At 42.4% G+C, this 26,162-nt stretch overlaps 1 protein-coding gene across 3 annotated transcripts in view; it reads left to right on the forward strand.

Annotated features, from left to right (window-relative positions):
* Nucleotides 1-26,162, forward strand: part of F13A1 (coagulation factor XIII A chain) — a 137,480-nt gene that overhangs the window by 21,542 nt on the left and 89,776 nt on the right. For all 3 annotated transcript variants that reach the window (XM_024738487.1, XM_024738478.1, XM_024738492.1), the window contains exon 4: nucleotides 19,409-19,660. In XM_024738487.1, the coding sequence (XP_024594255.1) occupies nucleotides 19,409-19,660 (252 nt within the window). The remainder of the gene's footprint in view (nucleotides 1-19,408; nucleotides 19,661-26,162) is intronic.

Here is a 26,162-nt window from a genome sequence, read left to right on the forward strand (position 1 = left end):
CTTTTATGGAACGAGTCTTCACTAACTAGGATTCAGAGCTCAGGTTCTCTGCGTGTGTCGGGGTGGCATCTGGATTCTCCACGCAGCAAAATCGTCACGCTTCCTAAACAATCCATTTCATCATGTCAGATTAAAACACGAGCCCTGAAAAACTATCTTTTGTCAAAGATCAGAATCTCATTAACATGATCAAATGCAATTAAGTCACCATTAGTTTTCAAGAACAGTTTAAAGGGGGCTCGATAAATGGTGTAGGTCTCTGTGCTCGTGACAGATCAAGAGAGACTTGAATGATATCCACCCCCTTTATCTATTCATCAGAAATGCCTGTGGGGAAAGTGGAGAGAAGAGATCTATTATCCCTGCTTTCCTGCTAACCTGGAGATGAACAGATTCTCACACTTTGTGAAACCAAATATACTTAAAAAGCAAAGGCTTCAGGGCAGTAATGTGTAGACTGATAATAAGATGGGTTGTAATAAAAACAAATTTTCAGTCTCATTCATTCATTCACACATTACGTTCACCAGCCACGTGTTGATGAACATCAGATTGCCGCCTGCCAAGTCTACAGCCAGGTAGAGAGGCAATAGTCTCTATGATGAGACGTGAGAGGTATTCCAGCAACAGCGTGTTGAATTCCTCCATTGTAGTCACTTCTCTGAATTAACACATAACATCCGAAGCTCCCCTAACAAAATGAAAATGCTCCATGAGGGTAGATAATACTACCCAACTGACCCCTGTTTGTGAATTTGCACAGCTTGGCTTTGAAGAATAACTCTCCGACACTCTGCAGAGGGCGGTGTCCTAAAGAGGTGAGATGCATCGTCCAAGAACAAGTTTTGAGAGAAAAGACGAAAACCCTGGGGAGTCAGACATAGAGAGATGCAGGAGAGGAGGGTACCATGAGTTGAATGAAGATGCCGAGGGTTGTGTTTACATTCAAGGCAAAAACTGAGAGCCAAAGAGGAGAAGTGCCCGGGAGTAACTGCCCAGCATCCACTTAGGACTGGCTGCTCTGAAAAGCACGCCTCTCTAAATGCTTTACTGGGTGCCTCTGCTCATTGTTAAAGGTGAAGCAATCCAAAGCTTGGTATATATCACAGAATCACAGAACAGAAATGTTAGGGTGCTGGAAGGAATCTTAGCCATCACTTTGCCCACTCAGTTTACAGATCTGGGAACTATCCATGCCCAACAGAGGGATCAAATATACTTTTGCCCAAGGCCAGACCAGGGTCTGATGGAGCTCCATGGGTAAGCCTGTAGTTTGTCCTCCAAACCAGGACACTTTTGAGAGGGAAGGTGACTAACTAGATGGGATGCTAGGAAAAGAAGCGTAAGCTGGGCAACCTTGGATACGATTGTTAAATCAGAGCTGAGGTGAGAGGAAGCTACTAGACAGCTAGAGGAACATACAGGGGGACAGGGAGCAATCTCACGATGCTAACAGTTGGGATCAGTGTCCAAACAGGGCACAGAAAATCCATTTCAAGAGAAGAAAAGTAGCCGAGATCATTGGACTGAGTGGGGTGTAGTGTTGATCTAGCTTCGGAAGTGCAGACTGGGGACAGTGAGTTCATCCAGCATAGGTGAGGTCAAGCAGAGACAGCCACCCAGGATGAGGCAAGGCAAGGGAAGAAGAAGCCGGCACAGAGCTGGAAGCGGGCCCCAGCGAGCCACCAGGGGCACAGTATGGGCACCTCTGCTCCTCCTCGCTGCAGGAGCAAAGAGATGCAAGCTACCCGAGGGGACTGAGCAAGGTGACCACCTTTGCCCTCCAGCAGACAAGAGCTAAGCCTCTCTCCTGCTCTCGGTTTGGGGGCTGTGCAGGGTATTGCTACAGTACTCTAACCCTTCAGGGTTCTGGGTAGGGGCGGCAGCCTTGAATTAGCTGGATGTTCAATCAGATCGCCTGGGAGAAGACTAGGACTCGACAGGGTGGGCACTGAAAGCAACTTGGAACAAATAGGGGAATAAATAGGCCAGAGTCCCATCAAGGTGGCTTGGCCAGCGTGGAAGCCAGGTGTGTGATCATTCTCAGTGTGCACAGTTTAGACATACAAGGTAGTCACAATTATAGTCTACCTTATGCATATGGGGGAACTGAGGCAGTGTCTGCCAAATGTATCAAGAATTTTGCATTACCCACTGAGTGGCTCAGAAACCCTTATGCTGGGACTTCCTCTGGGCTTATGGCACCAAACAGCTCCACACTGCACCCCATAAAAAAGCCTTTGACCACTCATCCAGGGAACTGGTCTTAGCTAACAGCTAATGGCAAGAGTCTAACAAATCCACTCTTGCTTAAGTTTTAATATCTGATAAGACATTGTACTTCCTCTCACCTCTATATTTACTCACTATGAAAATAATTCCCTAACATCTCAAATGAATAAATTACCATAGCTGAATTCCATTCATTGTATCAGCTTGGAGAGGAGGATGGGTTCCTGTCTTCAGTTCCCATTCAGTGGACCCTGTATCCTTCCAAGACTTTTTAAGATCCCAGGTCCAGCGCCAGGTCAGGAATATTAGGACCAGCCAGTAATCAGGATCTGAATTCCACTGATTCCTCCTTGAGGGAAGAGACCAGGTATGAGGGGATGGGTTAAGGTATAGCCAGGACAACTGAAAGGCCTTTAGTAAGGGAGAGGGGATGGAGAAGAGGGATGAGACATTGCTATGGATTGAATGTTTTGGTCCCCAAATTCACAAGTGTCGGTGTTTGGACGTGGCACCTTTCGGGAATAATTAGGTTTAGACGAGGTCATGAGGGTATGGCCCCATGATGGAATTTGTATACTTTTAAGAGGAGGAAGAGAGACCAGAGCTCTCTCTCTCCCCCACCACGTGAGAACACAGCAAGAAAACTTGATCTTGGACTTCCCAGCCTCCAGAACTGTGAGAAATGAACGTCTGTTATTTAAACCACCCAGTGAGTGGTGTTTTACTAAAGCAGCCCCCGCAGACTAAAACAGACATCATAGAATGAGTATCTTTGGGGCCTGAGGTGTCCAGGAGTCCAGCAGCTAAATGAAGTGTGTGCAGCACTTCTCACTATGGTGTGACCTGGGGAGAAACACACGTGCTGGATTTTTTTGGAAAGCAGTCATCAGCACAACGTTATCAACTCTTCCAATGAAGGTGTCATGCTTTCCATTTGGACTTGCAAGAACTAATGCTATTTCAAGTCCTGTTTCCTTGACTGGGAAAATAAAAAGACAAAATAGCTTTCCCTCTCAGCCCCATAACTGGCTCCCAAAGGGACAAGCCACGTTAGAGGTCCAACATCTCAAAGTTAGGTTGACGTATATGGTATTTTCACCGGAAAATTAGTGCACAGGGTAGACAAGAGCCCCTGGTATTCTGAAGCAATTAACTAGACAAAGGCAGTGTTTTTCTGACTAAAATGATGGAAATGAAGAAGTGGAGACAGCTAGGGTGACATTTTCCATCAAACAACTTTTTTTTATTTGTGCAACATATTTCCAAGTGATAGAAAATGACACACTGTCTCCATTACTTCCTTTCCATCGTCTCAATCTTTTCTAACTTGTGTATTTGTGAAACAAATTGCTTTAAACATGTCAAAGACACTTGAGTGGATTGTTAGCCAAAATTTAAAAATAAAGATGATTCACAAAGACAGTACTTGTGTTTATAACCATCATGATAAAATTTCAAGGAAAAGCTCACAGATAACTTAGGGCACAAGTACAAGGTAATATCTTCAGAAGTTAGAACGAACTCTCCTTTTGCTTTCTGTCTCATTTCCCCTAGATTTGTATGACACAGTGAACCTGACCTTGTGGGAGCTCAGCCATCCCTGCTTCAATGCTTTACTAAGTAGCGGCCCCCATATCGATTTCTTCAGCCTTGGATCCCGTTTCCATTACTATGCAAGGAGTTGAGCTCCTCCTTGACATTTTCCTCCTCATCAGTCCCATATTCTCTTAGAGCTGATGCTTCTTGAAGGATGAGCCTAGAGAGATAGGATGTTGCCTAGTGTGGGGCAACTCAGAGGCTCCCTTCACCACGTATTCTTGAAGAGTCAATATAGGTGTTCCAAACAGAACAAGCTCAAAAAGTACTGCTCATCTTAAGAAACATAAAGACCTACATCACTGATGGTTTTAAAAAAAAAAAAAAGAAAAAGGAGAAAACTATGCTCCAATATAAAATAAAAATTTTTTAAAAGCCAAAAAATAAAAAAAATTTTAAAAAGGAGAACATGGATATACAAGATAATTGTACAAACAATGGTTACCCATGTTGTTCTGTTGTTTGTTGTTTAAAACTTTTCTTAAAAAATTTGAAACGAACTCCACTTTACAGAAAATTTATGAGTGGTACAAAGAACTTCTGTTTTTCTTCCTGAACCACTAGAGAGCTGTCAACCCTATGTTCCATCATCACTGAATACTTTAAATACTTCAGTGTGTATTTCCTGTGAGCAAAGACATTCTCCTGAATAACCACCCAAATCAGGAAATTATAATTGATACATTATGATCATCTAATCTTCAGACCCCATTTGAGTGTCACCAGTTGTCCCAATAATATCCTTTATAGCAAGGGGATCCAGTCCAAAATCACACGTTGCATTTTGTTGTCATGTCTCGTCTCTAGTTTTCTTCAATTTGGAAAAATTTTGTCATCTTTCTTTGACTTTCATTACTTGACACGTTTGCAGATTATAAGGCAGTGATTTTGTACAATACCTCCCAATTTGGGTCTTTTTGTCTGATGCTTCCTCGTGATTACAATCAGGTTATGTATCTTTGGCAGTAATATCACAGAAGTGGTGCTGAGTTCTTCTCGATGAATCCTACCCGGTTGCACTTAACTTTTTTTAGATCCCCTTAATTAATTTTGATTACTTGATTAAGGCAGAGTTATAGGTCAATATCTCAGTCTGTTCTGGCTGCTAACAAATACCATAGACTGGGTGCTTATAAATAAACATTTATTTCTCACAGTTCTGGAGGCTGGGAAGTCCAAAATCAAGGCGCTGACAGATTTAGTGTGTGGTGAGGACCTACTTACGGCTTCACAGATGGCTGTCTTCTCACTGTGTACTCACATGGCAGAAAGGGTAAGGGATCTCTCTGGGGTCTCCTTTATAGAGATACAATTCCCATTCATGAGGGCTCCACCCCATGGCCTAGTCACCTCTCAAAGGCCCCACTGTCAATTATGTGGAGCTTTTAGTGAACTGTTTAAAGGGCTATAATACTAGTGTTTCTATAAGCTACTCTGAAGCCTTATTTAGCATAATGTTCTAGTAGTATGTTTAAGTGAAGCCTTTGCATCTATGACATATGAATTTTGGGGGTAATACACATATTCAGTCTATAGAAGTTGGGTTCTCTAGGAAGTAGACTTTGAAATTAGCATACAAGAAGTTGATTATGGAATGCTCTTGGGATTAACCTCTGTGGAAGCAGAACTGGGCAGAAAGAGAAGTTGAGCTTTAAGTAGTACCTGCAAAGGCCACAGCTGACCCCACGAGGAACTATGGAGATGGGACGGCTCTTCAGAGCTCTCTTGTTATGGGGGCACCTGAACTTGACCTTTGTACACCCATGTTGATCATCCATTGGATGTGAACTGCTCCTAAATGAGGTATAATCTTGGATGAGGCAGTTTTCTTCAACTTCGGTAACTCCCAAAGAGGGCTGACACACGAAGGACCATTTTCTGCCATCAATCCCAGCAGCTATGGATAAATCTGTCCTTCCTGAAGGAGTCTCTGGGCAGCACATCACAGAATCCAACACAGTGGTGTCTGTCGGGATTCTCCACTGCAAGTTACTCTTTGTTCCCATTGTAATTACTAAGTGCTTTACAAGCAAGTACCTTCAGACTATGAAATTATTCTGTTTATCATCCAATTTTTACTGATTGAATGATTGCTATCAATATGAATTCATGACTTCCTCTTTTAATTAAATAGGTTACTTAAATCTGTTACTATCTTTAATGAATTTGATGTTCAAACTGTCCTAAATTTTGCCAGTTGGAAACTTTTCCCACTGGCCTCAGTATCCTTACTTTCTTATTTTCTGGCACAAAAAGATGTTTCAAGCTCATCTTCTCTTTTCCTTGCGCCAGACTTGAAATCAACCATTTCTCCAAGGAACTCTGCTTCCTTTTAGGAGAAAGTCGTATTTAGAAATCAGGATCTGAGTCCTGTGTGTACTCGCTACTATTTTTACCTCCTTTCAGGATTTCCCAATCTTATCTGGGTTTATCTCACTTATCACTGCTCCGCAACCATGTTATGCCTGTGGTGACCCCTGACCCCCGACCTCCATAACATTGCTCATCCTTGAGAGTTCATACCCAAGGAGACTTGAGTGAGTATGGGTGTCGGGCAGATAATAATATCACTCATAAAATGACGTTTAATGAATCTTCACAACATGCCAACAATTCTTTGTGTTTGTGTTAGATTTTTACTGCTGCTGTAAAAAATAATTACAATCTTGGTGGCTTAAAACAACAAAAATTTATAATTTTGACACTAGGCGTAATGATAATGACTTATAAAGCTGTAATGATGCCGTAACCCAGCTCCTCATACCTAGTTTGTTTCCTCAAGGAGGAATCTGTGGAATTCAGATCGTGATTACTGGCCAATCCTAGTATTCCTGGCCTGATGCTGGACCTGGCATCTGATAAGGTCTTGGAAGGATACAGGTCTACTGAATGGAAAGTAAAGACAGGAACCCACCCCGCTCTCCAAGCTGGTGTAATGAATGGAATTCAGCTATGGAAATTTATTCATTTAAGATGTTAGGGAATTATTTCCATAAAGAGTAAATATGGAGGTGAGAGGAAGTATAATGTCTTATCAGATATTAAAATTTTAGGAAGAATGGATTTATTAGATTCTTGCCATTAACTGTTAGCTAAGACCAGGTCCTTTAGAACGAGGGGCCAAATGGCGTTTTTATGGGGTGCTGTGTAGAGATATTTGGCCTCCTGGAGCTGCCAGGGAAGACAGGCCCAGCAGAGGTCGCAAAGGGAGGATCCTTTGGTCACACAGCAGACAGTGTGAAACTTCAGAGTACATGCTCTGAGTTTGGGGTCAAACTATGGGGTTTTAGAGCAGTGAGAGATTTTTTTAGACAAAATTCCTTCACGGTGCCATTTTCCAAAAGACTGGATGTGGGGGTCATTCATGGAAGGCCAAATTATACAACTTCAGTCCACAAATAAAGAGGTACTTGACAATTACCTCTATTTAAAGATGTTAGGCAAATCAGTGGGTTTTGCTGATTTTAAAAGTTTACTGGAGGAAATGAAGGAAAACTGGAATATATTTCAAGGCCTTGGGGAAATGTGAAGAACAATCTCCTTTTCCCATAAGGAGTCCCTGGGTAGGGCTCTGCTGGTACAACCTAGGGTGTGATTCCTTCACATCTTTGTGTTTAAACCGGGTCTTCTACGTGGTCACTTATGTAGTTGATTTATGTCAGTTGTGAAAACCTGGCTTGAGTACACTACGTTTTCTGATGCTTTTAAATGTAAGCAGTGATCAGCTCATAAAGCAACCGTGAACATCTATCGTAGGCAACTGAACATCCACACATAAACATACACATGAACTAACGAAATGCAATGAGCTTGTCATTATTTCTTCTCATCCTTCAAGTTCTATCTTTGTTGTTATGTCTTTAATAAACTTGTTCTTGGCTCCCCTAGCAATTCACTGCTCTTGGTCTGTTACTCTGGTGTGGAATTAGTCTTCTGACTTGAATTACAGTCTAAACTTGGATGCTTCATTATAAACTCACTGAATACAGGAAGTATATCACATGCCTCTTATACACTCACCACCAGGTTAAGTGATATTACTTTGCTCATAGTAAGAACCAGTAAATATCTGTTTAAATAAATGCTTATTGTCAATATCCACCTGCAGACTGATACCAAATGGACTGCCTCTTATTCCTAGATTATCTCCACGTTGATTTTTGCTTTACCAGGAACTGGTTTGATCTCTGGTGATGTGAACTTATTTCACAGTTGCTGCTATGTATTGCATTCACATATTTGCATTCCAAAGACAGAGAAATATTTTATTATAATTACCAATGATTTGTTCTTTTCCCCATTACTGTTGCCATTAAATTATTAACAAGAATTGACTGTCTTAGTGAAAATTTCATCAGAGGTCTGTTTTGCTTGGAAAACATTCAGCTAAACTTTTGATCTTATCTTTGTTAGCTAATGACACTTCTTAAATCTCATAAGACCCGCTAGCCTCCGGCTGCATACATGATGGATACGACACAAACAAATGGAATTTAACTCCACAGAATTGCCATTTGTTGAGGAGATTCAGTTCCTATAAGAGAGAATTCCTTATGGCATGCTTCCTGAAGCTGACTGAGAAACAGATAGGCACCAAAGCTGCTAGCTGCCATGCATCTGGTCAGTGATCCCTACTTTCAGTCCGAAGTGTGTTTCCCACCCACTCCAAACCTTCCTTGGGCTTCCAGGGCCCAGCTTGTGGATGGCATAATCCCGAGAAATGTGTAAACATCCTTCGTCATTTGAAATTGTTTCATAACAGTTGGAGTGAGGAGGGACAAAAGGCCAGTATGCAGTTTGGTTCATAATCGTGAAATCCATCAAAGTACAATAAACTAGACATTGTGAAACCAGCGTCCTCTCTCCCCAATATCACTAGACCCTAGTGGATATAAACCTCGATGGATTGTTAGAACAACAGAACCTCATTCAGACTCAGGCCAGGGAAGGGCTACAGATTTCCCTAGAAAAAAAACTGTGGTGTAGGTAAACTTTGTACTTCAAGTGGCCACATGTTTCACACCACCTCCCCACCTCAATGTCCAGTTCTCTCCCAGCTGTGAAAACCAGCTTTTAGGAAAGGTATGGTAAGCAGGTTTCACATCACAGAGTAACAGATTTAAGCAAATGTATTTCTTTCCAGGGATAGAAATATTCTAGCCGTATCTCTAGTTTGTCCTCTATTGGAAGGATTTTCATGATCAAAAAAGCAATGTGGGCAGATCATGGGGAGTCAGGAGATCTTCATAGCAATCTCGATTACTCTCCCACAGTCTACATGGCAACCAGAGTGATTTTTTAGAAGCACTTAAGGTAGACCATATCTGTTTTCTACTGATTTCTTTTCTCAAGAAGAATAAATTCTAAAATCCTGACAACAGCCTACAAGGCCCTGCTTGATCCTCTGGCTCTCTCACCCCATCTCCCACGGCTCTCTCCAGTGCTCTCTGCTCCAGGCACATCAGGCTCCTGGAGCCTGCCAAGAACACCGTCCTCAGGACCTTTGCACGCACTTTCATGCTCCCCTCTCGGTGTCTGCACAGCTCATTTCCTCCCTGCTCTTCTACCTCTGCTCAATGTCACCTTACCAGAGTGTCCTGCTCTGGCCACTCTCTCCAAATCAGCACCCCACCCTATCACTCTCTGTCCCCTTTAGCTGCTTTGTTTATGTTTTTATAGCATTTATCTTCGTTTGATGTTGTATGTATTTATTTGTCTATTGTCTGTTTACCCCCACTAGGCGGTATGCTCCATGAACCCGTGTGGACATCGCTATATTTTCGGTACCTAGAACAGTGCCTGGCACTTAAATGGTTCTCAGTAAATGCTGAGTAAATCCCTGCACCATGCCACATCGGCAGCCCCATTTTAATTCATGCTCAGAAATAAAAATAAAATAGGTCTAAGGAGTTTTATTTGCTGTTGTAACCGTTAGACGCCATAAAAATAACAATCATTTGTTCAGTTCATGACATGCGCTTCACACATTATTATTTCAGTGCTCACCTTTTATAATTTCTGGTTTACCGATGGAAAATAGACTAAGAGAGGTTGATTTACCTTCCCCAGACATGAGTGCTGGACTGAACAAACAGACCTGGGAGTTCAAATCATTGTTCTGCAACTTGATAGCCGTGTAACCCAGAGCTAGTTACTTAAGTTCTCCGAGCCCCAGTTTCCCCAGATACTAAGTGGGCGTAACTCCTAAAGCCAATGTAAAGTATTAGGACGAGACCTGACACATTGCAGGCTCAGGGCCCAGAGCATAAAGTAGACCCTTCTCCAGGTTTTATAAAAGCAACAGAAGTTTAATCAAAGGAATTGATTACACTGGTGAGAGAATAGCTAAGAAGCCAAACGGGTGGCACAGTGAGGTAACTCAGGAGTTAGTATTAGCAGAAAACTGTGGACCTGGGGCACGTGGAGGAGGGGGAGGTCTTACCAGAACCCAGCAGCCACTGCTGAGAGCTGGGAGCCATGGAGGAGACTCAGCCCCCCACACAATGCAGCATCTCCCCATCTGCCTCCAGAGCCCCTCACTGGCCATACCTACTCAGAGGGCAGCCCAGAGGGCAATGCATCCTGGGAAGGGGGCTTCCTGGGAGCCCAGAAGAGGGTCTTGGGAGGTGTGGGCCTTGGGTCTGAGAGCGGCCAGGCCGTCGACAGGCTCAGTAAATAAGCACAAACAGTAGTTATTATTCCCCAGTGGACAGCCTGGACCTCAACTCCACCTTCTCCGACTTCTATTTCTCCTGTTCCTTAGGAATTGGATCAACCGTATGAAGCAATCTTCAGTGCAATGTTACGTTCTATAACCAACTTCATCTAAACCGTAGAGATTTTATGTTGATTATTTTTTCTTAAAGACTAAAAATATTCTGTCTTCTCTCCAGCGTCAACACACACACATGGGGTTAAGGGAATTCCCAGAAAACTAGCTTCCTTGAGTAAATCTGTGTGGCAGTTAAGCACACCAGGCCCTGCTTTTGGAGCAGATGCCTTACAAAGAAGCAGGCTCCACTAGGCTTGCAGCCTGTTCATGAGTCGCAGGGTTCGAGGAGATGACTGTTTTTCTTGTGGCTGTGGCCCAACATCTACAGTGTCTAGCACCTAGTAGGCACTCAAAAACTCTTTGGTGAAGAATGAAAAAAACCTGGGGTCACCTTTGACTCCACCCTCCTCACTGAGGACGAGCATCTCATCCCTGACCAAGCCTGTATTTCTTCTGCGTCCCGGCACTCATCTTCCCTCCAGAGCCGGCCAGTATCACTCTAGGGGTGACGTCATGCCACACCCGAGTACTCCGGCAACCCTCGAACCTCCACCCCTGTCCCCTAGCAAACCGTTCTCCTTCCTGCAGCCGGAGCGAGCTTCCTGAAGCACAGCTCTCATCAGGCCAAGTAAAGCTTCCCCTGCCCCCTCTCCCGTCCTTCCTAGGACACAGCCTAGATGCCTTTGCACAGTGTCAAATGTCCCTTTGGTCCTCACCCTGCCCAGATCAGCTGCTTCCCCTACCACAGGCATCTCGTGGTTCCCTCACGATGCGTGCTTTCCTTCTTCCCTCCGCTAGGAAGGCTCCTTCCTGCCTTGTCCACGTTAGCTGCTTCCTTCTCTGGGTTTCCACTGCACCAACCAGCTGTGATGACTTGTGTTTCGGCATGCTGGAGGCATGTTCAAAGCGTGGTCAGTTTTGTCGAAGGAGCCATAAGGTCTTATTGCGCCGAGGAAGAAATGATCTTATCTCCACGTTGTTGACGTGTCCTCTGAATTGTATCCCATGTCCTTTTCTTCCTCTCTGTGCTGTCGGCAACACCCTGGGCCAGGCCCTTGTCTCCTCATGTCCAGATTATTACCTTGGTCGGTCATCTGAGGCATACACACTTCACAATGCTGACCGTCCTCAGCAGGCATGACCTTATTATCTTTCCTGAATCATTCAAAGAAACCTGCACAGTGCTGGTTTCATATATATTTCACAGAATTACACCTTACCCCCAAAAATATTTTAAGAGACTTAGGAAGTGTTGAAAGTGACATAAGGTAGACAAGACACTTTAAAGAATATAGCTATCGGACTTCCCTGGTGGTGCAGTGGTTGAGAGTCTGCCTGCCGATGCAGGGGATGCGGGTTCGTGCCCCGGTCCGGGAGGACCTCACATGCCGTGGAGCGGCGGGGCCCGTGAGCCATGGCCGCTGAGCCTGCGCGTCCGGAGCCTGTGCTCCGTAACGGGAGAGGCCACAGCAGTGAGAGGCCCGCGTACCGCAAAAAAGAAAAAAGAATATAGCTATCATCAAGCTACCAGATATTTATTGAGCCTACTATGTTCCAAGATGATGCAAGGCACCAGATGTACAAAGTTAAACCAAAGTCAGTCCCTGTCCTCAAGAAGCTTTCCCTTCCTTCTCTGGTTTGCTAGAATAAACATTTCCAGGAAGTTTTCTTCCTTTAGAAAACATCCAAATAAATAAATATAGATAAGTAAACTTTATATATACATCCCACTGGCAAGGTATTAGATAGAAGGCGTAGGTTCCTGAGTTCCGTAATGAAACGATTCGCTTTTGAATGTTTATGTTGCTTTCCTCTTAGTTGTTACCATCTAAGGTTTTTGTGCCTTTTTCGATAGTTTCTTTTTTGGTGGTGCTGTTTTGTTTCTGTAGTTGGTAACCTGGTGCTCCTAAAAGTTATTCAGAGACTTATTCCATCCCGGTCCCTGTGCACTCCCATTCCATTCTAAGACAGTTAAAACAAGGTTTGCTTCCCTTTACAAGGCTGCTGTATTCACACTTCCAGTCCTGCCCCATGCATCACGCTGTCATTGTAATACTTCCAGGGCCCATTTGGAAACAGATTGATTATTTTGAACATGAAAGGTGTGTCTTGGGAAAAACAAACGAATCAAATGGAAAAATGAATTAACATCATGAAATTTACCTTCCCAGCTGGAGACATGATATATTCATGAGTTCCTTAGAGACAATCCTCTTATAAGAATTCACTATTCAAGAAAGTCTGCAGTTAGGTGGAGTCAGAGCTCAGCTTGAAATGTATTTATATATGAATGAAAAGTACCCCTTGAAGGGAAAAAGTTTAGAACCAGAAATTTTTGTCTCTTGTGAAGGGTGCTTGGAATTGACAACTGGTTACCACAGGCTCTCATTCCAGGGCTTCTAAAGTCTGGGTGATGCTCTTAATGGGACTCGGCATCTGCAAAAGTCTCAGTTCAGTCCATTGACATGTATTGGCACCTGCAAGGCATTGTGGTATTCTGTGGGGCTATAGAGCAATAGAACGATATCTTCAGTTCCGTTAATAAGAAAAATAGATATCTAAGTTAATAAGGAGGAAAAGTTTTGTCTGGGGTGTCCTGGTGATTAATTAAGACTCTCATGACCGAAAGTATTATCATTAAGTATAGCGTAGGCGGAACACAGACTACGGCCACTTGAGTTATGGATGATGTGCCCAAGAGATGAAAAGTAAGGGTGTCCTGAGGTTCACGCTTCCGCATTTCAGAGCACCAGGGAAAAGTGACTGACAGGCGTGCCTTCTTCAATTACAGGAACGTCCTCCTCCATCCTATGTCCTCCCAGGTTCTAGGTATAAGCAAGGTGAAGTCAGAATGATTCTATTAGCAACCCTGTTTAACTATGCTGACCACACTGTAGGCTAATTAGTGGCCTTCCAGGACTGCCTGGGACCCTAATCACCACATAGGGCATTATGTTTTTAATGTAAAAATATTCCAAGCCATCCACTTACTAAAACATTAATTTTTTTAATGCAGTACATTCCTCTGTGCGGTGCTACCTGTGCAGGGCTCGGCATGCAGTGCGTTCTCAGGTCTGTAAAATCAATGATTGAGAGCAAGTTTCCCCCAAGGTCACGTAGGGCTGAGTCTGAGCTGGAGGTGGATTTCTCTTGCCCACCACGTAAATGACACGAATATGAAGAAGCCATGCAAAAAGCTCAGGCCCATTGAGCCGAGGTCAGTAAAGAATAAAATTGTAAAGGAATTAAATATTTTCATCCTCTTCCTCCCAGTTACAAGCAGTGGGATGTTAAGGTAGGTGCATCTCTCTGTATTCACACGTCTGTATTATATATAAAGAGAGAGTCAGATAAAAGAAGGCGTGGGTGCATTTGAATACAGGCGTATGGTCCAAGCGAATTTTCCCTTACAAGGAGTATTAGCGTGGTCTCAAAAATGATTTACAGATGAAAACAAACATTTAAACTAAGAGCATATGTTAATTTCTAGATCACTTGGGAAAATGACACCCATTTTAGTTAAGTGTGAAAGAATGCAACTGGTAACTATATTTTTTCATGGTTAGTAAGTAGTCCAATTTCAAAGACTACATTATTAAAAACAAAATGAGAATCCTTTCTGGGATATTGTATTTCCTGCTTCTATTCTTCTTGCTCAGATTTTTGTTAACACGAAAGTTACTCAATTTTGGAAAAAAGCAAAACAAACGTCTGTGCAGACATTATTCCCTTTCGCAAACGTGTGCATGGTGGTCACCTCTGGAGGGCCGAAGTTCACATCCAGATTCGGCCAAGGGTAGCTGTTGGGCCATCCTGGATGTTGGTGGATGGGTGTTCCGGAGTGTAGGCTGATTGAGGTCTCTTAAACGTGCTACCTCCCGAGGGGAGAGGGCTATTTAGCGAAATGAAATACTACTCTGTCACAACTTCCTCACTCACAGTTCGATCCTGGAAAATTCTTCCCCAGAGCTGTCATTGAAATCATTACATTCAGAATTAAACATGGTGTAACGGAGCAGCTGACAAGACCCTGAAGTACTATCGACACATCAGGTCTCACATTAATAATCAGCTTTTCCATACGGTGTATATGAAAAGGCCTGAGAATCTGGGTTCTTTTTTGGCCCTTTGGAATGTTCCTGATTTGCCACCATAGGCTGGTCTTGTGCCACACAGCCTGACCGATGAGTGGTGTCCTTCTCCTTCTCCCTTCTCCCTTTTGTCACTGACATCACCTTAAAAACCTTCCCAACTCATGTCCCTTGCAGCCCAGAGACCCTCTAAGACCCTCTTTGGAAGGCCCTGTCTGCCAGGTCTTCTTGCTCATCACCAGTGATTAAGCCCTGGGATTCATACTTCCGCCTCACACATGTCGTATCCACCACTGCGGTCCTAACTGTCCTTCTGCCTCCTATCCCGTCAAATCTTGCAGCTTTAGTCTTCTCTTGGCTTCCTCCTCTTCGTAATTCCTCCAGCATCCTCCCACCATCCCCACAGAGGCAGCATGCAGGGAAAGGAGAACGGGCTTTCCAGTGCAGACGTTTCAGTCCATGCCCTGTGTCTGCCTCTGCCCACTTATACGGATGTCTTGCATGTGATAACCTCACAGAACCCCAGTTTCCCATCTGTAAACATTCCCTCACAGGGACCTGGGGAAATAAACCTCCATTCCTGTTGTGCTTTATTTCCATCTCTCTGTGAACTGCCTTGGCAACGCTAAACAACTTTTACAGTAATAAACTTGAACGTTTTAGCAGTGTGTAGTGAAATCAGTAAAAAGTTACAACCCATTTCCTACATCTTCAATACCCTCTGAGACTGTGAGGGATTTAACTAGGAGGTTTTAAGGAAACTAAATGTTGACCCCATAGCAGTGAAGATGTTTGTTATTAGATAAGTAACATATTCCTCTTTGAAGAAAAAACTAGGTGATGGTATTTTCTTCTTAGGCCCAAGTCTTAGACACTGAGTGTCTATAATCAATCACCCCTTAAAGAAATAAAATATAAAACTCTCTAAGGCAGAGGTTGGCAAACTTTTACTGTAAGGGCCAGATAGTGAATCTTTTAGGCTTTGCAGACCATATCGCCTCTGTCACAGCTACTCAACTCTGCTGTTGTAGCACAGTAATACACAAATGAATGAGTGTGTTCCAATAAAACTTTATTTACACAAACATGCAGCAAGCTACATTTGGCCCATGGACCATAAAGTTTGCCACCTCCTACGTAAGTCATGAATGGAGATGACAGTGACCATAGTGATTCAGAAAACCAGATTTTTTTAGTGAAGGGCAGGTTTTAGATAATTCTGTGATAATTCTGGAATTATCAAGGTTTTTTTGGTTAATACTGAATGCCATCACTTTGGCGGGGGAGTAGATGGGGGGAGCAGAGGCTGTGCAAGTTTTCTAGATGGAAATATTAGTCAGCTCAGTATATTTGAATCTTGAATAAACTGGCCTTTGTAAGTAGATTTGGGTTCTCTAGGTTGGCTATTAGGGAACCCAACCTGTCTTCCCGCTCCTGGAACAGAGAAAGGACGAATTAGGGGAATCAGAAAGCCTGAGAAAAGGGGGAAATAACAATGACTACCATTTATTAAGCTGTCCTCCCCATCACAAACTATGACCATATTATCCCCATTTTACAGAATACGTGAAGTTTTAGTTGAGTGAGGATGAATACTTTGTCAGGATTACACAGTAAGTGTCCGAGCCAGCTGTATTGCTTTCTCCTTGGCCACAATACTTCCCTCAAGAAAAGTAACCTGCTTTCCCCAGGACACCCACCTTCTTCAGGTTAAAACCAGAGAAGGCAGTGGGGTGGGGGGAAATCACCCCTTCTTCCTTCTATCTTTCCTTTCCAGTAGCTGTTATGTTTGAAACACAAACAATAAATGTCTCGTGAGTCAACTTCTACTGCGTGCCAGGCATAAAGCTTTCCTTCTATTACAAAAGCTATTTTCTTCCCATTTCCAGGACTGCAAAGAGACAAGGAAATGGAACTTCAGACAATTAAGAAACGTGCCCTAGGTAGCACCAAGAGTTAATTGCAAAGTCAGAATTTCATCACAATTCTCACCAACACCAAAGCATCGTCTGCACGTACAACTGCCGTAGAGCTTAGAAGTGAAACTCCCAGGCTCTTAAGCCAGACTGACTGGTTCAAATCTCAACCCACTGGTTACTAGTTGTATCACCCTAGACAACTTGCTTAATGATCTTGTGTCTTAGTTTCCTGATTTGTCGAATTAGGATGTTGATAATGATTTCCCTCTCGCAGTTTGTTATAAGGAGTAAAACTATACATGCATATCATACATAGCACAGGCTTGGCTTTTTCCATAGACTATAAGCTCTGTGGGCACAGGAGTCTGTTTTGTTTGCTGTTGTGTCTTTAGCACTTAGAATAATGCCCAGCACACAGTAGGCAATATTGTTGCAGGAAGGAAAAAGTTTCAAACAAACTAGCCTTTAGATTAAGTTGTGACTGGGTTCAAAGCCAGCATGAAGAAAACATGGTTCTCCTTTTTCTTTACTTTTTTTTGTATAACTTGAATTTGATACATAAAATTTAATATGGCTTTGAAATCATAACAGGAAGTGTAATAATGGAAACCAGCAATTGTCTTGGTTATTTCGATACTCCTGACAATAGCGGATGTCAGTACAAAGGTGAAGCTGAGTCTCATAGCACATAGCTTTGGATACACTCTCCTAATTCTTTGGTATTCCTAAAGGAACCTGCTTATGTAGTTCATTTTAAAATTCCTTTCATCCTCTTTCTCTAAATCTAATAAGTCTGTCATTATCACACAGATTTTATCTCCAAAAGTTTACTTTTACCAAACTTGTGTCGTATTTAATACTGTGGATTCTAAATGCAAGTCAGTATTTAGTGGCAACAGCTGTCAGGAGTCATTGTAATAAATGAGTTATGGTCCCCTATAGCTGGCAAGATTGCTTTTGATGTCTGCACGTCAGCACTGATGGAGGCTCCAGAGAGCAACAATGCCTCCAGAGAAAAGGGTAAACTCATCCCCCAGTCTGAATGTGTACAAAGAGGAGTATATATACAGGAGGTATGGGGATGGCGGTGCCTTTGGAACAAACAGTTCTTGCAGGTGGATTTATGTCCAGGCTCCGGGAAGCTGAGCCCCACGTATTCCCAAGAACACCACCACCTAGACACACTGTCATACCTTGGCAGAAAAACATTTTCAAGGCTTTATTGGATTTATGATAATATTCATTCTGAGTGTTGATAAACGGACACCCCTAACAATAGCAAAGCACTGGGGTTCTAATCTTTCTCCCTGGCTTGCGCTGTATACATTTATTTTCATTAAGAATAAGTATCTCACAGAATTACACAATGGCAGCTTATGTAACTACCTCCTTAGAATGCTCTATCTTCAACAATATGCCTACCAAAGAATCCTTTAAAGACCTCAGTAACTGGAGAGGCCAAAAAGAATCATTGTTTTTATTTGTTTTCACGTAGAATCCTCTACATGGTTTATGTTAAGCAATTGAAGTGAGTAAGTTTTAAAGTTTCTTCTGCTTACAATCAAAATAATTTAGACGTATTAGTCTGATTTGTAATTTTCTTCAAGAAGAACTGAATGTCTAATACATTTGGGAAACGTTCGTAAATGAAAGATTTGCTCCAGTTTAAAACATCTATCTATTTGACTATTCTGTAAACCAAACCATAAATTGAACTGTAAGCCAAAGAGTTGAAGAATGCTGTGAGGTTTGACTTTCGCAGCGAAGACTTTGATTTTCCAGGAACCCAGTGGTAAAATTTAGTTTTGGGGTCAACCTCATGAAATAAGAATTTGGCCCAAAATGGCAGCAATAAAGAGAAATAAGATTTACCCTGAGAATGCTTATACATAAAGTATGATGAGCCTGGACATACGGTAAAATACCCTGCTGTTTAATTTCCTGTTGAAATAATAGCTAAAGATTTGTTATGCATGAGAAATTATGTGCAAAGCATCTTATGTGTATTATTTTATTTCATCACCGTGTACTATTTTTTTAACATCTTTACTGGAGTATAATTGCATTACAATGGTGTGTTAGTTTCTGCTTTATAACAATTGTATAGTACTATTATTCTCATTTATTGATAGAGAATAAGAGAGGAAAATAGAGATCTGTAAAGGTCAAGTAATTTGCCAGAGGTTGCAAAGGTAAGGAAGTCGCATAGCCAAGATTCAAACCTAGACAATTTGCCTCCGGAGCCTGAATTCTTGTCCATGACATAAGCCTAAATTACTAATGATGTTGGCAATAAATACGTTTCAGTTAAACACGAAAATAATGACATATGGACAACTTATAAATGTAGCTCTATTATAGGTAGTATAACAAGTTGTATTCAGAATAAACAAAAACATTTGCCTTACACCCCTAAAAAAGCAATTCTACGTTTTTAGAGGGCAGAATTTCAGGTACTGATGACTTCACATTACCCTATAAGCTCTGTTTTTGTTTCTGCCTCCAAGGTTAGTATTTCCACATCTTATTTGAATTCATTGATCAACCAACAAAAAACTCTGTAAGCACTGTTATTCTTTTTTTAAAATCTAGACAGGACAATTCTGACCTTCAAAGAAGTTACAAAAATTGTCCACCATCAGGCAGCAAGTTGGTGGCCAAAGTGGAATTCCAACCCAAGTTTCGGGATTTCAAGTCTAATGAATTATTTCCCACCTTTCGCTATAAAGGTGACAGAGTGAGAACAAAAATGGCTCGTGAAATCTCCTTAACACTATACTTCTTCTTTTTTCTCATAGGTCGCTACCCTCAGGAGAACAAGGGAACCTACATCCCAGTCTCTGTGGTCTCCGAGCTGCAGAGTGGCAAGTGGGGAGCCAAAGTTATCACGAGAGAGGACAGGTCTGTCCGGCTGTCCATCCAGTCTTCTCCAGACTGCATTGTGGGGAAGTTCCGCATGTATGTTGCTGTCTGGACCCCCTATGGTGTAATCCGCACCAGCCGAAACCCAGAAACAGACACGTACATTCTCTTCAATCCTTGGTGTGAAGGTAAGGGCCAGGGCTTTATTTTCTTATTACAAAAATAGTTCCAATATTTCTAATGCGTCTCTTTTTGGATGATGGCAAAATTATTCTACAAGACGTCCCTTTCCTACATACACTTTCCGTGTTTTAAAGATAGAAAAAGATACAAAATTTGTCCTCACTGTACATGAGGACATAACCTGAAGTTAATGCTGCTATAGATTTATTGCAGGAAACCATTGAAGATTGCCTAAAGCTGCACCATTAGTTAACTGTGGAGCTATATGTTGATGGTATCACCTCTGTGTATGTTATTGCTCTGGAAACGAAAAGGGTTTCTTTAACTTGACTTTCAAAGCTATTAGGATCCAGAAGATGTGGTGTATATATCTATATATCTGTATGTATAGTCTCAGCCATAACAAAGAACCAAATTTTGCCACTTGCAGCAATGTGGATGGACTTGGAAGGCATTATGCTAAGTGAAATGAGACAGAGAAAGACAAACACCGTATGATACCATTTATATGCGGAATCTAAAAAGTGCAAACTAGTGAATATGACAAAATGAAGCAGACTCCCAGAGAACAAACTAACGGTTACCAGTGGGGAGAAGGAAGAGGGAGGGGCGATATAGCGGTAGGGAATTAAGAGGTACAAACAATGAGGTATAAAATAAGCGGCAAGGATATATTGTACAACATGAGGAACATAGCCAGTATTTTATAATAACTATAAATGGAGTATAACCTTTAAAAATTGTGAGCCACTGCATTATATATGTACAGCTGTAACTTATATCGTGCAGCAACTATACTTCAATTTTTTAAAAAAAACTCTTAGGATCCATAATCTGGCTTCAGAAAAATAGAATAAAGTTGACCCTGTCTATAGTGGAACTAATTTCTCTGTCTCCTTAATTCAAGAAGAGAAAGCCTGAATGTCTAACAGATTCTACAAATTTGTTTATACGCATAGTGCGTGCACACTTCATAAACCGTAACTCTGGAGACGCAAACATGTAACTTTATTTTAATATAATACAACTTAATCTCTACTGCTATTTTGAGCCTTCCCTTCTGGCTGCTGCAGAAGTTAAATCTGGTTATAGTCAAATAAACTCAGTCAAGTCCAAGGATTTCTCTACCAATCCAATTTAAAAACTCAGTCACACACCGTACTTTTCCCTATCCGCATCTCTGCTCTTCCTTGTCTGCCCCCTGCTTCCATACGTGGCATGAGGCTGATTTTAAGTTCCAGAGGCAATGTTGTAGCAAAATTGAGGGAAGAGAGTCCACGTTTAGATCTTAAGAAATAAGGTAATGAAACATATAAAAGCTGATGGGACCAAAGGCTTCTCACATCATCTTATTCCATATGCATTGCTCTCCAATATCTTCCAAAATGGGTCTATATTAGGGCTGACTTTGAACGTGAGAGTTGTACTTAAACCAGGCTTGATCTGAACTTCCATGTAGATAATAAGTGAACAACAATGTTTTCTACTCCTGTATAACATAAACCTGGATCCTACTGACCTTTTCTTTGAACTGTCTGTTCCAATACTATCCTCCCCACTCACCACCTCCATCATCCTATACCCAATAATCCTTATCTATGAGACAAACGTTCAAGGTTGATGGTGACAGGAGCTGCTAACTGGGCCATGTGCAGTTCAAAGGTACAGGGATCTGTTTATAGTAACCTTGCCAACCAGATACAACTGCAAATGAGTGGATAATGGAGAAGACTGAGGGGATTGAGGGGGTAGAGACAAACTAAGGTTTTGAAAATGTTTACTTGGAGATAACTGTAGATACTCAACCAGAAATGACCGGAGATATCCTGATATGTAAGATGAGAATCAGAGATGTGAATCTGGGACTTATCGGCACCTTTGGAGAAAATATAGATAAAGAAGGAAAGAGGATGTCCTATCAAGCCCTAAAGAACCCTAACATTTAGGGGTCTAACAGAGTAGGAATCAGCAAGGGGGGCTGAGATGGTGGAATACGTAGGTGGTGGCCTAATATAAGAAAATTGTATTTTAAAAAGCCATACTTATAAAATAGGTAAACAAGGAATTTGTTACTGATTTTATTTGCATTACAGAAAGAAAATCATACAACTTCATATAACTATCCAACACCCTAAGGTATTTAAAGAATGATATGATCTGCCCAAACTTTGGTTTATTAATAGCTTTTCTGGATTACATCATCTGTGTAAGATGGGACACATGTCTACATGCATTTGCACTTATGTGGCCTCTCTTCTAGAGGTGAAAAGGGTTAGTCATGTTGCCTGACCTATTGACTTTACAGGAGGACCATTCAGGAGGTGGATGGTCTAACAACCTTCAACTACCTGATCATTGCCTTGGTGTTCCATTGTAGCCATGGTGAGCAGCTTCCAGGTACCTCTGCTCCGAAAGAGTGACATAGATCTAGAGATGACATGGTGCTGCCACTAGATGCTGCATTACAGAAAAGGAGCAGAGGGGCATTGCTGATCAGTGGAAGGTGAGAATAAAACCAGAGAGTTCTAGTAGGCACTTGAATAGGTGAGTCTAGAGCACAGAGGAGATATAGCTGAGCTAGAGATATAAATATGACTGCCAGCAGGAGCCAGCGGCAAGTTTAAAGGAAGAACAGGATGGATTTAGTATAATCAACAATTCGAGTCTAAACAAAGGACAGGGAGATTGACGAAGAGTAGCCAGTGGGGTAAGAGGGAATCAGAAGAACGTGGTGTCACAGAGTCAGAGCACCAACTGATTCAAGGAGACAGGCTTTAGCTCTTTGGAATGCTGCTTATTAGTTGAGTAGGATAAGAAAAGCAAGTGGCCATACACTGTGAAAATACAGAAGTCATTGGGAAAATTAGAAAGATTGTTTTACTGGTGTGATGGGGACAGAAACCAGAGAGATGGGCACGGGCTACAATGTAATGGGAGGTGAGAAAGTGGAGGCACAGGTATTACCATCTCCTTCAAGAAGACTTTCTGTGAAACAGAGATGGTGATACGAAGGTCAAAGGAGAATTTTTAAAGACAGGACAGAGTGGACATAATTTTCTGGTGCTGGAGACCAACCAGGAGAAAGAGTTTACAGCCCAGAGGGAGGGTGGTGGTTCACAGCCTTCTCTGCCCCCTGGAATCACCTGGGGGTTTGGCCACTGACGCCGCGGTCTCCCCACCCAAACATTTGGATTGGTCTGGACTGCAGCTTGGGATTCAGGGCTTATAAAAAGCTCTGTAGATGATTCTTGAAGACACGGTCGAGAGTCACTGACTTAGAGAAATCCTTGAGTGGGTGGGATCTAGGGAACAGGTGAAAAGCCCTTGATAGGTGGGACTATCCATCCCCCACGGTGACAGGAGCAAAGTAGGATACGGGTGAAGGTGCAAGTTTTCTAGACTCAGTGGAAGGAGGACGAGGTTTTTCCCTCCTGTGATTCTGTGTTTCTCAGTAAGATGTAAAGCAAGATCATCTGTTGAGAGCAAGAAGCAAGGAGGGAGTATTGGAAGCTTGTTGGAGGAGACATAAGAGTTGGGAGGTGGGAAGCAGGCTTACTGCATGAACATGGCAGATGGGTCTGCCCCGGTCCCCAGAACCCAGAGAAAACTGCCACAACCCCTTAATTCCTTGGCCTGTGAAAGTCCAAACATTTCTGCAAATTTCTTGGGGATATTGTTGTGGCCATCTCTACGTGTAGGAATCCTATATCTCTCAGTGCTGACACCTGGGCTGCCTCAGAAACATCATGAACAGTTACCCAAAACATCTATGAATGTCTAGACATTAACTGCCACTCGGTGTGGGGCGGTGAGAGGAAGAAAGATTTACAGTCGTCTCTCGGAATCCCTGGGGATTGGTTCGGGGACAGCCACAGATACCCCAGATCCACGGATGCTCAAGTCCTGTATTTGCCCTTCATATTCCTTGTGTGCCACGGATTCAACCAACAGAGATGGTAAACATAGTACACAATCTGCGGTTGGTTGAATCTGCAGATGAGGACCTCGCGGGTACACAGACCCCAACCGTGCCGTGGTTCTCCAACTCAGACCACATCAGAATCACGTGGAGGGCTTGTTAAAACACAGGTTTCTGTGCAGCATTCTCATATTGATGAGGTCTGGGTGGGGCCTGAGAACTTGTATTTCTAACCAGTTTCCAGAGGACGCTTATGCTGCTGGTCAGGGACCACACTCACAGGACCACTGGTTTACATAATAATCACAAGATAATTATTACAAAACACAGGAGACTGTGTTCACTCTTCTTAAAATTCCACTGGCTCCTCCCTAACCCTAATCCCAGTCTCTCTCCAGTTTTTACTGCCCCTTCTCTCTTCCCTTTTGTTTTTCCTTGTCCTCCAAACTCTGCTCTCTCATCCTCTCTCAGGAGCAAATTCTCTTATTCTCTCATGCAGAACACTTCAGCAAGCCTTTTGATTTCGTTCTTTGGGCTTCTCCAACAGTCAGACTACACATGTGTGCTTCTACACACTTTTCCAAAGCTATTCCCTCCAGAAAAATTCTGGCACCAGCTTTTAAGTTAATACCTTTTTACATTTTTGTGTTAATGCTCACTGAGCTCTCCCAGGGGATGTGAATGGAATGGGGGAAAGAGGTCATCTCTTCATTTCTCTCATGCTGTGGTTTTCCCGGCCTAGAAACCAAAGCATAATCCAACCAGGGGATCTGTATGATGAATGCCACACACAACCAAATACACTGTAGCCTGACAATCAACCAGTTTCCTGCTTACACGTGCTAACTCATAACAATGGACTCCTAGAGATATGATCTGGCAACTAGAAAGTACATAAGAAGAGAGGCCATTGCCCAAGGAGAAAAGATAACAAAAAAGGAAATCAGAAGCTGTCAAAATAAAGCCAGGTGAGCAAAGATGCTGAAAACACCACACTCTTGACACGGAAGTGATGTCCAAGGTGGCTTAGGACACTGTGCTGAAATTACACAGGCAAGTACAGCACTGATTGATAAAGAATGAACAGCTCTGTTGCTGGGAGCCCTTCAGCTTGCTTTGCATTCATAGGCAATTTATCCTCCTTAATCACTCAATCATTAGTGGGGTTCAATAGCTGTACCACATTACTGAGGGCAGCGGTGGACGTCCGGAGATTTATTGGTTAGCTTTTTAATTTAATTGTGCTCACCAGGCTTCAGGTCCGTTCCAGGAAAGAGCCCTTCTCTGGGTGTTGGAGAGAAAACTGTACCCACAAAGGCAGCAGGAGTGAACTGGGTGTTTATTGTGAAGTCATCTTATTTTTCTGACCACTTGGGAACTCTGAATGGTTGAACGTATTTCCCTATTTAAGTTCAAACTGTTCCAGATTGGTAGTCTAGCATTAGTGCCAGAGAGTGTGTTCTGAAAGATTTCAGTGTCCCGTCCTGTGCTCAGTACTCAGGTCAGTATTTGATGGCTCTGTTTGGTAGGGCACCAGTCATTTTCAAGGGGTTCGGCTTTTCTTAATCACTTGTTTCCCATGTCATTCCCCATCACTGATTTTCCCTTAAATCCAGTCTTCATCCTAGCACCTAGCACAGCGCCTGGTACATACTTCATGTTTAATAAATGTTTGCTGCATTGATTTAATAATTCCAAGTAAATGCTTTTTAGGTTCACTGCACTTATCATCACAGATAAGTTGTGAATGTAATCTCACAACTTACCATCTTGGAAAAAGTCAAAGTCATACATGATGCGTGGGGGACATGTGTTGTGGGTACATGTGTGTAGATTTCTCTCCCTTTTAGCACCTGACACTAAATTAGCATGTGGTATTTCTAACTTTTCATTCAATGTGATTTTTGCATTTTCCTTTAAACAAAGAAATCTATTAAATTTAGTGTAAAGGAATCAATAAATTTCCAATATCTGGATGCTTTTAATAGTAAAAACATATGACCAACTTGTATTTTATTATAACATTCGTCTTTATACTATGTGCTTTGTAATTATACATGGTCTTTTAGACCCTTCAATACAGAATGGAGTAATGTACCAGGCCTGGTAATCCTGGGGTAACAATGAACAACACCCCTTTCTCTTGCAAACCCTTGAGCCCAGACCAGAATTTACACCCTCAGGCTAGAGCCATTCATCCATCAATCCACAAATATTAATAGTATATCTCCCCCAATGCTCATGACAACATAATTACCCATGGGTAGTACAGCGATGTTATTTATTCATTCACACATATTAAGGATCAATGCTGAAGTAGGCACTCGAATACGGTAGTGAGAAAGACAGTCTTTGCCCTCAAAGAGCCTCTGGCAAAGGTTTCACAAATGAGCTACTAATAGACATGAATTATAACAGCTGCAAAAGAAGTCATGACACAACAAGAACATGTAATAGTAGCAGAGCACTGGCCTCACTGGGGAGTAGGGAGAGACGGGTCAGAGGATTATCTTTGTACCCTCTCCAGCCCCTAGAATAGTGCTTGCATACAACAGCAGTCAGATAGTTGGTTAACTGAATTTGTATGA

Source organism: Neophocaena asiaeorientalis, unplaced genomic scaffold (genome assembly GCF_003031525.2).
Source record: "Neophocaena asiaeorientalis asiaeorientalis breed wild unplaced genomic scaffold, Neophocaena_asiaeorientalis_V1.1 scaffold307, whole genome shotgun sequence".
Lineage (NCBI taxonomy): Eukaryota > Metazoa > Chordata > Mammalia > Artiodactyla > Phocoenidae > Neophocaena > Neophocaena asiaeorientalis.